Raw genomic sequence first — 12579 nt, forward strand, 5'->3', positions numbered from 1 at the left:
GAATACTATAAATCAATGGACTGTGTTTCACCTTTCAATTAGCCACGTTAATTCTTTCGACTAATTGACTGATCAAGCATTGTTCAACATTTGGTAATTTACTGCCGTCTTCTTTCGGAAAAGGATTTTAGTTTTCTAGTGAGCCATGTCCCACCTGTCATTATAATACTTGCGAGTAATCACGGGTTCATAATCAGGTTTCACTATTTAAAATTCATTAAATGATTTTCTCTGTGCTTCCTTCATCATCACGCATAAACATTCTTATTTATGCAAACAGTCAAGTAGTAGGCGAAAATTGATGCCCAGCGTTTTCCCCATTCATTTGTGGTGCGGAGTGTAGACAAGATGCTAGAGAATTCTGTGGCATTTCATTATTTATGATAGGAAGGCGCCGACAGATGATGACTAGTGATAGAAGCTGAATTTATAATTAAAAAAAACATTCCTAAGAATTGAAAATTGATAATAGTCCTGGATATCTAACGGGAAGCAATATGGTTAATCTTGATCCAGCGGATAATCGCAGGCTGCAATCTCTTCCTTTTTGAAGAACACAGTCACGCAGAGCAACACTTTCATCTCTTTCCTCAGCTTTAAGCTCTGCGGAGCGAATGGTGGAGACATATTTCCGGACCCGTGCAAGAGCCGGAAACCAAGAACAAGCTCCCCAGGTGGATCACAGAGATCCATATTCAAGCATTGCTTCTGTTATAAATTCAGATAATCCACTGGACACCGCAGTGGAAATTGATTCCACGGTATCATTGTCCAGAAGGAGTTTCTGATGTAAGTGGAGAGTACTCTCGTGCTCCTAGGCCTAGGCGAAGATGTTTAAACTGATTACGACTTGAAACTAAAATATCCTGTTTTGTGAAAGATATGATAAACTTTCAGCGAAGTATAGCGTTGCTGTGTTCGTAAAGGAAGACACCCCCCGAATGTTATTACGCTGCTCCCTTGTGTTTGATTCCGATTATTCAAGAGGAGGAAACCGACTTATTTTTTAATAAAAGAGGAGAATTAACAGAAAATGCTTTTATCGTCATACATTGATATGTGATAACCATTTTAGCCTTGGAGGCGCAGCCTAAATGTAATGGGCTACAATTCTTACGGTCCCCCTGATCAGAGGAGGTATTGCTCATTGGCTCATGGCGGGAAGCACAATGGACGGCCAATACTGAATAGCAAGCCAAGCCCCCTTGTTTTAAGAAATTATTGTGATTATTGCTGTGCTTCGAGATTATTTGTTTTAGAATGCTAATTATCGGGTCGTGTTGTGAAGGCGTAGAAGCCAATCGACATCGACCATACGTTTGTCCATGCTTCTCAGTCAAGTTTTCCCTTATGGGGTAGTCTCTGTTTGAGTGCCCTGCATTTAATTTCACATTAGCCCTTGAACACAAGTTATGTTGTCAGGTACTTTGGTGGTCCATTTACTGCAAGATTTTTTTTTTTTAATGATCGATGGGTTTATGGATCTACGTATAGTATCTTTCAATCAGCTTTAATAAGCACCTCTGGACACCAAATTTTTCTTTAGGCGAAAAAAAGACTACCCGGTGATATGCTTTGATTTCAAATTGTAATGTCCCCTTGGTTTGACAAAATCCAAATCCATACTCGACCTCGTGGGCAGTTGAAAGCTGAAAGTAGAATACGCATTAATAGCAAAAGTCACACCCTGATGACTATGATTGGGCTGCACTGCCATGTGACATGTAAAGATGTGCCTGATTCACTGGCATAGCCATCGTTCCTTTGTGGGGCTAGGAGCGATAGGATGGTCTGTGTAAGAGACCACATGCAGATACAGGCCGTGCCTTGAAATGAAAGGAATAGGACCCATCAGGTCATTCCTTGTGTTGTGTAGCCCAGAATCATGTCTAGTCAAAAAGCTGCTTAGCCCAATTCCCTCCTTTTGAGCCTTTCAGCGACATCTCTCGAATGAGGTCATCGAGTATCACTTGGCCAGCTCCCTGCCAAGGCAAAGCTCATCCCCAGAAGCCTCTTGGCAGTTTAGAGATGATGTGTGAGTGGGGAAGCTCGTCCAATTTCTATGAATTTTCTTTTTAATTATTCTATGTTTGTATAAAATGATAATATATTGTCAAGTGCCAGCCTCACGTCTCAGATGGAATATTGGAGCATGGGAAGTTTGAGAAAAAGGCCAAAGGGAACAAAGTGATTGAATGGCGTGAGGGGAAATGATTGGACACACGGGTGAGTGTGTTTGAAGGAATCTCATCACTTCTCTGGTCAACATTCAAGCAATCCTCCTCATGATTACCCAAAAATCATCCTTTCTTTATATGCCCGATATATCGTTTTATGCTTCTCTGTCTCTTTGTTATCATCATGAAAACCAATTTATCCCTCCCCCCTCATTCCCATCATCATTATTTCTCTGAACAGACTGATTTGCGTTATCGTGTGTCTTTATCACGATCATCATCATTATTCTATCATAACTATATACTCATATTTCTCACTCAGCATGCAAGTGGACCCCCATTCCCGAAATTAATATATAATCACCAGATTTAAAAGTTGGCTTTTTCTAATATCCCTTGGCCGACACTAATCAATTCTGTTATCTCAACAGTGGCTTCGGTTTTCCAAGAAAAATCAAGGTTTAAGTCAAGAAGCTAAGTTCCTAAATCCTAATGATCTTTCCACTGGTCCAAGTGTGGATCACAATGTAATATAATCTTTATCTGAACCTTGGTGTGAAGGAATTAACCTGCAGGGATAATAATGCCGGCAAAGTATGATGAGATATATACGCCATGAGCACAACTTTCAGAAACACTTTAATTCGGCTTTCGCGACCAGAAATGTTTGTCTGTCTTCTTCATGCATGGGAGGAACTTTGCCGCCCGTTAAAGATTCCTCTCACTATTTGATTGGGTGTCATCACCATAATTGCTTGCCCAGAATAATTAGTTCTTCTTGTTTGACTGGAGCCTTTTTTGCTTCCCCCATTTCTCGTTCCAATCTGCTTTTCCAGCTCAATCTATTAACCCGACAAAGGTCGGACTCAACAATTTACAGATTTATCATGCATTATTCACGATCCACCGAATCTGCTTGTAAGAAAATACAGCGAAACATCAACTTAAACAATTTAATTATACTATAGTCAGCCTTTGCAACCAATCTGATGGCATGTTTCAATCACGACCTTGCAGATGGGAATTAGGATCTTGAGAAGCCTGCAGCTACAGATGATTTAACGAGTGAAGGAGTCATTGGGCCGGCCGAGGGGTTGCAATGCATTAATGCTATAGTAATGAATGGTGATGTAAAATTTGGAGTTTTTAAAAAGGCATCTGTGGAACAGCAAAGGACATCGTAAGCGCACAATCATCATCATTCTGATCCACAATCACGCAAAGGTCAAATATTTTAGGGTATCATGTCCCAAACTTTAGCGGCATCGAACGGCATCCAGGTTGAATAAGTCGGAGGACTATGATAACAACGGCAGCATTATTATAGTATAGGATGCGAGTCCTATAATTAATAACGAAATAAAAAAAAAAAATCACAGCAATGATGCGGGAGGGGGGAGCATGCACCCTTGTAGTATGGGCAGGGTCGTATGCTGAGTTGTCTGATCTCCTGCATAATGCTCTGCTCTTCATAACTGCTCACCAATTATTTGTTTAATAATAATAAATGCTATATCCAATTACTGCTTGCATTGCCTTCACACTTTCCACCGCATGCAATTATAGAGGCCACATCTTACTGTATCCGTCTCCATTATGAATCGCTGCTACTATTTTCAATTCTTTCCCTCATTCAAATTAAGAAAAGGCACTTCATTAAATTTCTTTTAAAAAACTGCATCAAATTTTACGTAAAAAATAATCTTGAAAAATATAGCTTAAAGATAATTGTTAGGAAGTGCTCTTCTGATTCTTAATATAAGATCTAATTGTTGAGTTGATTTTAATCCTAAATATAAGATCTATTTCTTATATTTATCAAATTTTTCTAAATTACTCATATAGATACTTCCTCAATTATAATCAAGTACAAGAGGGAAGGGGATATTAAGGAAGATGATTATGATGTTTTAAAAAAATATATCATATTTTTTATAATTAACTAACTTATCTAATTTTTTTAACCTAATCAAATTAGTTAAATGGGTATTACGTTAAGAAGCAGAAGAGTACTTTTTAATATAGAATAACCTTGCGCTATCAGTTATTTTTCTCTGACTTTTGTTTTGTTGTTTTGTTTCTTCAGTTCAAAATCCAGTCTTATGTTTCAGAAGCTAAGCATCCCAGGGAGAAGGAGAGATAGGAACGAGGAAGGGTAGTAATGGAGGGGCGAGGGGAAAGAGAGAGGGAGGGAGAGAGAGATCAGAGAGACCCGCTAAGCAATGAAAAATAGAAGCTGAAGGGGAGTAAGGGTAGCATATGGCATATGACGCGGAAGGAATAATGTAAATAAATCATGATTACAGAAACGCCGAATCGGGGAAAGAAAGTTAGCGACTGAGATATCATATCTCACTATGTCTGAGACGATCTATCATCAGCTTTTGCACGGACACGCAGGGCCATGACATGGGGCCATGGGGATTGTGGGTCACGTAGAGTTTATTGCTTCCCTAACTCCTCTCATCTTCATTGTTTGTTTTTTTTACCAGCATCTTCATTGTTGAATTCGCCAGCTTAGCTTCAGCATTTCACGTACTACACACCTTGAAATAGCTATATAATTATAATGTTAATGTCCTTCTCATTTACGGAATTTGGGCTTTGGCGATACTTGTATCCATTTCAATACGAAACATTCAATGACTTGTCTCGCAAAACGAAAACAATTTGATGATGACACTGCATCTGGGGGCTAGATGAGCTCACAGGTAGACCAGCCTCGAGCCGTTTCACATCATTACTTTGCGAGTTTCATCGGCTGAGGCTGATTAAGATATCTGAGGTTAATACGCGTCTCAAAATGGTCATTATTGTCGACAAGACCGCGTAGTTGGAGTTTTAAGACGCCTTTGAAGTTGAGCTGGTGCAAACATTAATTGCGATGAGCGGCCAGTTTCACGCCCTACATAAATGAGGCTACATTGAGTGCTTTGTTAGGGTCAGCGGAAGGAGTTTTTTCTTTTTGCTCGTGGGGGATCGAGAAAAAGAGAAAACAGCCAGGCAGCGGAAAACAAACAAAAAGGTCAGAATATGAAGGTGGGATAGATTGATCCAGAAGGCAAGTGAAATGAAATGCAAAGCTTTAAATCAATTGAGGAAGTTAACATTTTTCATGATGTGCAGCGACATTGAATCAACATAGCGATAAAATGATGATTCGGTGGGAGTGGTTTAACAATTAGGAATGACACAGGGAATGCAAATGATGATGAGTACTAAAGGTTGCATGGTGGGATTACGAAGGCTGTTTGTTGCTCAAAGCAAATAGATTCCCACAAGCCAAACAAGGAGTTGGTGACGGGAAGCTGGAAAGGAGGAGGGATTACAGGGGAGGGTGATTAAGAAGGAATTGAGTGGGAGGGGCCCAGGAGGGGGGAGAGAGACAAAGGTATCAAAGAGATGTTGGCGAGTGAGCTAATGTATGAAAAGAAAATAGCAAGCGTTAGATGCTGAGAAGATCCGACGTACAAATGATTGCCGTTGCATGGATTGTCTCCTTAAGATGCCATAAGTAGGCCCTGCATAATCCCCACGATAAAAATACCTGCCCCCACTATTTAATTACATAAGATAAGTTGCACACCCTCGTTGGCCTCCTGATTCGCTAGGCATCGCCAATTTCTTGGTTCCTTTCTTATTTTATCATCCATCAGATCACAGAATCAAATTCACAACCACAATGTTTTACTGTGGTAGTGGCAATGGATAATGGATGATATGAGAATGGCAATGAGTGATCACGCCATTCACGTTGCGTCCTCCTTCACGTTATCACCCCAGCTCCTCACGTCACACCCTCATCATTCACTCCCCCACGCATTCCTCACGTGACCTCCCTCCCCTCCCCATCATTCCTTCCGTTTCTCCACATCGTATCTTTGCCTCGCCGGGCTCCCCCCATTCTGGTATCCTGACTTTCCTCGTTTTGTTTAATTCCCAACCCATTCCCAAATCAAGTCATTTATCGTTTCATGTCTTTTTTGTTGGCCGCAATTCATTACATCACGTCCAATGAATTATATTCTCTCACATATATCTGCCAATCACTCGGTTTTTGGCTTCACAATATCTACAGATCATCCCTTCCTCATGTGGCGGCATTAGGCAGATATAATTAACAAAATCCTCATTCGGAACAAGCCTCGACGCTGCCCTTTGAAGCTCATCTGAGGAATAACCAACTCAATAAATGTGAGTGTGTAGCCACCAGATCCGGTGGATATTTGAAATCATGCGTTCAATTCGAATAATGACAACTTTATGGATTTGTTTGGTAGGAGGGAAAGAAAAAGAAAGGAAGGGGAGGAAAATTTTAATAAACTCGTTCTAAAAAATTGAAGAATTGGAGTTATGAAATTTTGATTAAAAAATGTAAAATAAAAGATTAATTAAAATCAATCAAAAAATTTTAACCCAGCTTTTTTAATTTTTTAAAACTAAACTCTCTCTTCCCTTCGTTTCTCTCTACCAAATGCATCCTACGAGTATAATACTCATTCTTGTCCTATTTATAAGCTTTAAATTGAGAGAAGGATGTGATTTATTTTATAGGTTGCAATTTGATGTTTATTTTAACATGTAATACACTTTTTCTAATTTTATCTTTAATTATTCATTCTCTCTTTTTTTGTCATAATCTCTCTTATCACATTTTTCTACATATTCTCTTTTTTTTCTCATTTATTATAAGAGTATATTCAAAAATAAAAATTTATTTTTAGTTTATTTATTATTTTTAACTAGTTTTAATTAATTATTTGTTATTTATAAATTAGTTATTTAAAGTTTATAATATATAATGGGAGAAGCAACGATGCGGGAAGAATAAAATATCGCGATGGGGGACACAGACGTCTGTGGGTGAAAGGCCTGTCCGGTCCGGAACGGGAAACATAGGAGGAGGCCCTGGGAAAATAGAGATAATAATATGGTGCGTGTTTTTAAAGTATTTTGAAATGAACAGCGGGGTCCCAGTGCCTAGTGTAATACTAATAATGGGTGAAGGTCACAGTGGGAGAAGCACAATTATTTGCAAGTTTTAATTTCTGGGGACTCATAAAATAGGCATATATGATATATGCATTCGGGGAAAAATTAAAAATAAAGGCATATATCCATAGATACATATACCACGAACGCTACGCCAACAGTTACATCACCGACAAAAGAAAAGCGGCAACTAAGGTGGCCTGGCCTACGAAGACGGATGCCTGTTATGTTATTAGGCTCATGTAACACAGTTTATAAATAATTTTTTAATAATGATTTATAAAATAATAAAAAAAATTTGTTTTGATTAACATAAAATATGTTTATAGAAGATTTTCACTTTTATTCCAAACAAACACATCAGCAGTAGAGAAAGTTAAGCAAAGAGGCCCCACTCCTACTCCTATGCTACTCTTGCTCCTCCTCCACGCCCGTCTCCTTGGCCCTCTCACTTTTTCTCTTACAATGCTAGGCTTATCATTAAAAGCCCGCGTCACTTCAATTATTGCCTGACCCGAGGAGCACAATCTCCCCCTTTATTTTCCTTACCTCTTTCCTTTGTTCCTTTCTCTGCACACCCCCCTATTTCCTCAAGTTTACTTTTATTCCCAAGAAAAAAAAGAAGGTGTAATGACAGGTTCATACGCACACAGCCTTAGACACCTAAGGTGATAATAAAACGGTAAGAGCGTGCGGCTTGAAACCACATGGTCAAAGGTCAAAGCCCTTCGTCGCGCGCTTGTCTTCGTCTGCGTTACAAATACTTTTTATTAAAAAAAAAAAAACAATTGGACTGTCATCTCCTATTTTTTCAAAAACAAAATACAAAATGAAAAAAACAACATGAAAATAAACATGTAAGAGCAGCCATATGACCAGAGAGAGGGAGAGGGGGATGACATCGGTAGGACGACTTCTGTTGCAAAGTGGAGGCACGCGGGCGGGACCACCGCATAGGACGACTGCCTTGCGCTTGGGTCATTAGTTATTTCAATTTAGGGTTCCCTTTGGACCCAAAAAAAAAAAATTAGGGTTCCCTGTTTCGGGGACTCCTTGGATGCCCTATCCTTCCCCGTTTCAGTTCCTTCTCCTTTTTAACCTTGCAGTCCCTTTTATGGACTCTGCTGCCCTCCCTAAAAGTATCTCAAAGAACCTTCCCCCCCTTTTTTTCCCAAAATTTTATTTTATTAAATCCGACGCCAGCCCAAGGTTGAAAGTCGAAACCCCAAGACTTTCGTGGGAATAGTAAAAGGTGGTCAGTTTGTCTGCCTCCCCTTCAACCTTGTTATCATGGTCAAATTAATATCTCCTCTTAAGTCTAATCATCTCCCTATCTCTCCCCCTCCTTTTTTATCTTTCTTCCCATCACGCTTGTTTCTACTAAAATATTACCTCTCTCTGTAAAAAATAAATAACTACTACTAATATTTTAATACTCAGAAATATATTAATGTAGTCAGAAAGTGGACAAATTTTTTTAAAAATAATATCCCTAAAAAATTGCAGGCCAAAAAGTTAAAAATATAAAAACATAGGGAGCAATGCTTTAATTGTTTTTTTGTTGGAAAAACAGTTTCATAGGTCGAGTTTTTTTTTTAACCACCAAATACGTCGAGTTTATGGTAAGAGAAGATATGTAGGGACCGATTATGGAGTAGGGATGCAGGCGTGGAAGCTAGTATGGGTCATTTCACTTCAAAATGGTCTCACTTTAATCAGAGTTTAAACTCGGAAAATGCCATAACTTTTTAAGCTTCAACACTCTCATAGTCCCATGGTCAAGGGCTGTCAAAGCAGAGCAGCATCATCGCACGTCAAATCACTGTCTTCTTACTCCGTAGCCCCCTCATCATTCTCTGTTTCCCACCAAACTCATCATTTTCCTCATATTCCCTCTGCCATCGTCATGCTTTTTAATATTCTCATTCTCATTATACCATAATTATGGTTTTAATAGTTTTAATATTTATATCACTCTAACATCCTACTATACACATGCCCATTTGACCAACCTGGCAGGTCAGTCACAGTAGGCGTTGATTTAAGATCCAAAATTAAGAAGGGAAAAAAAGAAGGAACTCTGAAGTGGTTTCGTCATGGCAATATAGGCATACTGGTACCATACCAAACTGAGAAATCACATTATGGACGTTCCTCTTCCCCGATATTAATCATCACCGTGAATGATTAGTCCCTGTAGGCTTCCCCCTTCCGACGTGCCCCAATAGAAGAAATGCCATTTAAAAATCTATAATGTTGATAAGAAAAATAATACTGCTGTGGTAAAATATTCATTATCCGTGTCTCCTGTCCATTTACGGGTCAATTTTCCTGCATCCTCCCTTCTCTTCAGGTTCATTTAAGAAGGAGAACACTGTTATTACTACATTCACATCTAGGAGTTATTGCTATATTTACATCCATATCCATAGTCCATAGTATTAAGATATCACATTGCTGGTAAAAAAAAAGTATTAAGATATCACAAGTAAGGCATGGTTATAGTGGAGTGTTGTACAAATGGGGGAAGTGTGCATAATAAGCAAAAGTAATGGTGGGTTTGTATATTTAAATACATTCACGTGCGTTTGTCAACCTGGATTTGTTGCTCAATCTTTACTCCCACATGCCAAAGCAGCAGAAATATAAAGGGGTCGTTGGTAGAGAAAAGGATTCTATTATACTTTCTTTGAGCCTTTTCTTTGGCTTGCATCGAACAAGGGCTCTACCGCTACATATTTCTAAGGTCGTCTTTTTCTTCTCAAAGCATTGAGCTTGGCCGCTTTATTTTTAGACCAGAAGATAGAAAACCATTCCCGAGTCAGTAGCTGTTTCGGTCTTGTCTCTTTCTTTTGCCTAAAGATGGAGCTGGCTTTGAGCTTGGGAGATGCAACAAAGGGGTTCCCCATACTGGACAAGGCCTCGAGAATGCCCAACAAGGAAGCTGGTTTCTGCATAGCAATTGGTCAAGGTCTCCCTGAGAAAGCGTCAGAGCAGAATAACGCGAGTCCCACAGAAGACATCCAAGATGAGAGAAGAGCCTCCTCAGATCCGCCTCATCAGCTAGACCTTCTCCCCTTCTCGCCGGTTCCTCGACCCCACCCAGCTTCCCATCTTCGGATTCCTTGGCTTTCCGATTCATGTAAATACTGGTTTCTCTCCTTTTTTACTCCGATGCTTTCTTTCAGTCTCGTGCTTTAATCGAGCAAACCTCATATTCCTGGTGAATCTGGGAATCTTTCGTTAGGATTTTGTAAGAAAACTCTATCTTGTGGATGATAGTGGGATCTCAACGTTTCTCACCGGATGGAGGAGCGAAGGCATTGGACGTCAACCATATGCCGGCAGTAGAAGCGGAGGAGGCAGACGACAGTACTCCACTGTCTTTGTCTCCTAATAGTGTGTCGTCGTTTCACATGGACTTCTACACAAGGAATGGCAATGCAGGAAGGATGAGCAAGAGAGACCTTAAGGTTAAAGGTGACAGAGATAGTTCTAGGGCCAGTGACGATGATGAAAATGGGTCGACTTGCAAGAAACTCAGGCTTTCCAAACAGCAATCGGCTTTTCTCGAAGAAAGCTTCAAAGAACACACTACTCTTAATCCTGTAAGTCATGCAACACCTTTTTCTTTACATTTCCCTTGCCAAATTGTTATGTGTTGGTGCTTTCTTGATTTTGTTGATTCTTTTATCTGCAGAAGCAGAAACTGGTTCTGGCAAGACAGTTAAATCTTCGTCCTCGCCAAGTAGAAGTTTGGTTTCAGAACAGAAGGGCAAGGTAGAAATACTTGACATCCTTAAAACACCCTCAAACGCTAGTTCTTTGATCTTATTATTATTCAGCTCAGCTCAAGTTGTACAAATTAAAGAAGAAATCATAATACGAATAGGGGGTGTATCTTTGTTGAAATACACAGGACAAAGTTGAAGCAGACCGAAGTAGATTGTGAGTATCTGAAGAGATGCTGTGAGACGTTGACAGAAGAGAATGGGAGGTTGCAGAAGGAACTGCAGGAACTAAGGGCTTTAAAATCGTCTCAGCCATTTTACATGCAGCTACCGCCGACCACTCTCACAATGTGTCCCTCTTGCGAGAGGGTAGCCACTAACTCATCATCCTCTGCCTCCGTTGCTAAGGCCAACAATGCTTCCCAGGCCTCCTTGCTCATGTCTCTCTCCAACCCCAGAACAGTCCATCCCTTTGATCATAATAATGCCCAGCCTCATCCCACTCCTTCCTCATGATCACAATCTGATTCTCCCTTTGTCTTTTTGTTTCGTATATTTCTTTATGATATTATTATAGCAGAAGAAGACAATGCATTCTCCACATGACCTCTCTTCCATTTGTATGGTTTTCTTCTTTTGTTTTTGGCCTTTCTGGTTTCTGTTTCGGCCGTCTTTTTGGGGACCAAAACGACAAAATGCGAATGGCGTTAATCTTGGGTGCTCCTTCGTTGATGTTTTTGTTGTCCAGGTTCAATCGTTTGACTTTTTGACGTTTTGAAGGAAGGTAACACGTGGTAATAGTGCAATTGGGCTATAATAATCCGCGGTGGCTTGAAATTTGGATACTATCCCAACAACTCTAATTATCACTGTAAGTAACTCCAAGTGGTGAATACATTTTCTAAACACGAGTTGTTTCTCAAGTTCGGTAATGGATCCGGGAATAAGAAATAATCCATTTCTTATTTTCCTCAAGAAAACAAGAAAATAAAAGAAATCTGTTATCCTTTGATTGGATTTTTTTTGGGGGGGGGGTGTTAATGGATTACCGTTCAGGACTTGTATGCACTCGTTCCGTTTTTTATTGTTTTATATTTGGGGGGACATCACTACCCCACCTCCTCTTGCAGGCGTGATTGCCTTGGCTTCCGACATGTATCTGCTTCCCACTTCCAATTTAAGTATATATTTTATCTTTTTAGTCTTATTTATAAATCGTTTTTAATATATTTTACACAGATCAATAAAATCTGAAATTTTATTATTTTATTTAAAATTTAATAATTTTTTCACTTTATTTCTATTTGATATAAAATATACCTCATGATAACAAAATAAATATAGCAATAAATAAAGGGTAAAGTTATACATTTGTATGAAAATTCTCTCTCTACTTTATAAATAGTGTTAAAAAAAAAATTTCTTTTTCTTTCTACCTAAATAGGATTATAGGAGTCAGTTTTAGACTTTGATGCTCAGAATCTTATTCAACTGATTCAGAAGAAATTAAAGGTGACACTTCGGTGGATAGTCCCTTGATTCTTTAGATACAAAACCTTCTAGCTCTTTCCTGGCGTGCGGAAATTTGACATATTTCTAGGGTGAGAAATCGAGTTGCCGATTCTCTTGCTAATTAAGAAGGTTTGAGTAAATCTTCGCCCTTGAACTCTTGTTCTTCT

The 12579-nt window shown here is 39.2% G+C and overlaps 1 protein-coding gene across 1 annotated transcript; it reads left to right on the forward strand.

The window, feature by feature from the left end:
• The first annotated feature begins 10023 nt into the window (after nt 1–10023).
• Nucleotides 10024–11610, forward strand: LOC114742985 (homeobox-leucine zipper protein HOX11-like). The gene is made up of 4 exons (XM_028931209.1): nt 10024–10311; nt 10452–10777; nt 10870–10949; nt 11089–11610. Exons 1-4 carry the CDS (start codon nt 10032–10034, stop codon nt 11414–11416), a joined length of 1014 nt encoding a protein of 337 aa, XP_028787042.1. The 5' UTR covers nt 10024–10031; the 3' UTR covers nt 11417–11610.
• Nucleotides 11611–12579: the final 969 nt, after the last annotated feature.

Source organism: Neltuma alba, unplaced genomic scaffold (assembly GCF_004799145.2).
Source record: "Neltuma alba isolate B1F8T4 unplaced genomic scaffold, ASM479914v2 tig00003903_pilon, whole genome shotgun sequence".
NCBI lineage: Eukaryota > Viridiplantae > Streptophyta > Magnoliopsida > Fabales > Fabaceae > Neltuma > Neltuma alba.

What these genes read in the sequence shown, in the direction of transcription:
- LOC114742985 (XM_028931209.1), top strand. Translation starts at nt 10,032, where the DNA reads ATGGAGCTGGCTTTGAGCTTGGGAGATGCAACAAAGGGGTTCCCCATA. An exon ending in TCCTTGGCTTTCCGATTCAT is followed by an intron (nt 10,312 to 10,451) that starts GTAAATACTGGT and finishes TGTGGATGATAG; the next exon opens with TGGGATCTCAACGTTTCTCA. An exon ending in TTTCAGAACAGAAGGGCAAG is followed by an intron (nt 10,950 to 11,088) that starts GTAGAAATACTT and finishes TGAAATACACAG; the next exon opens with GACAAAGTTGAAGCAGACCG.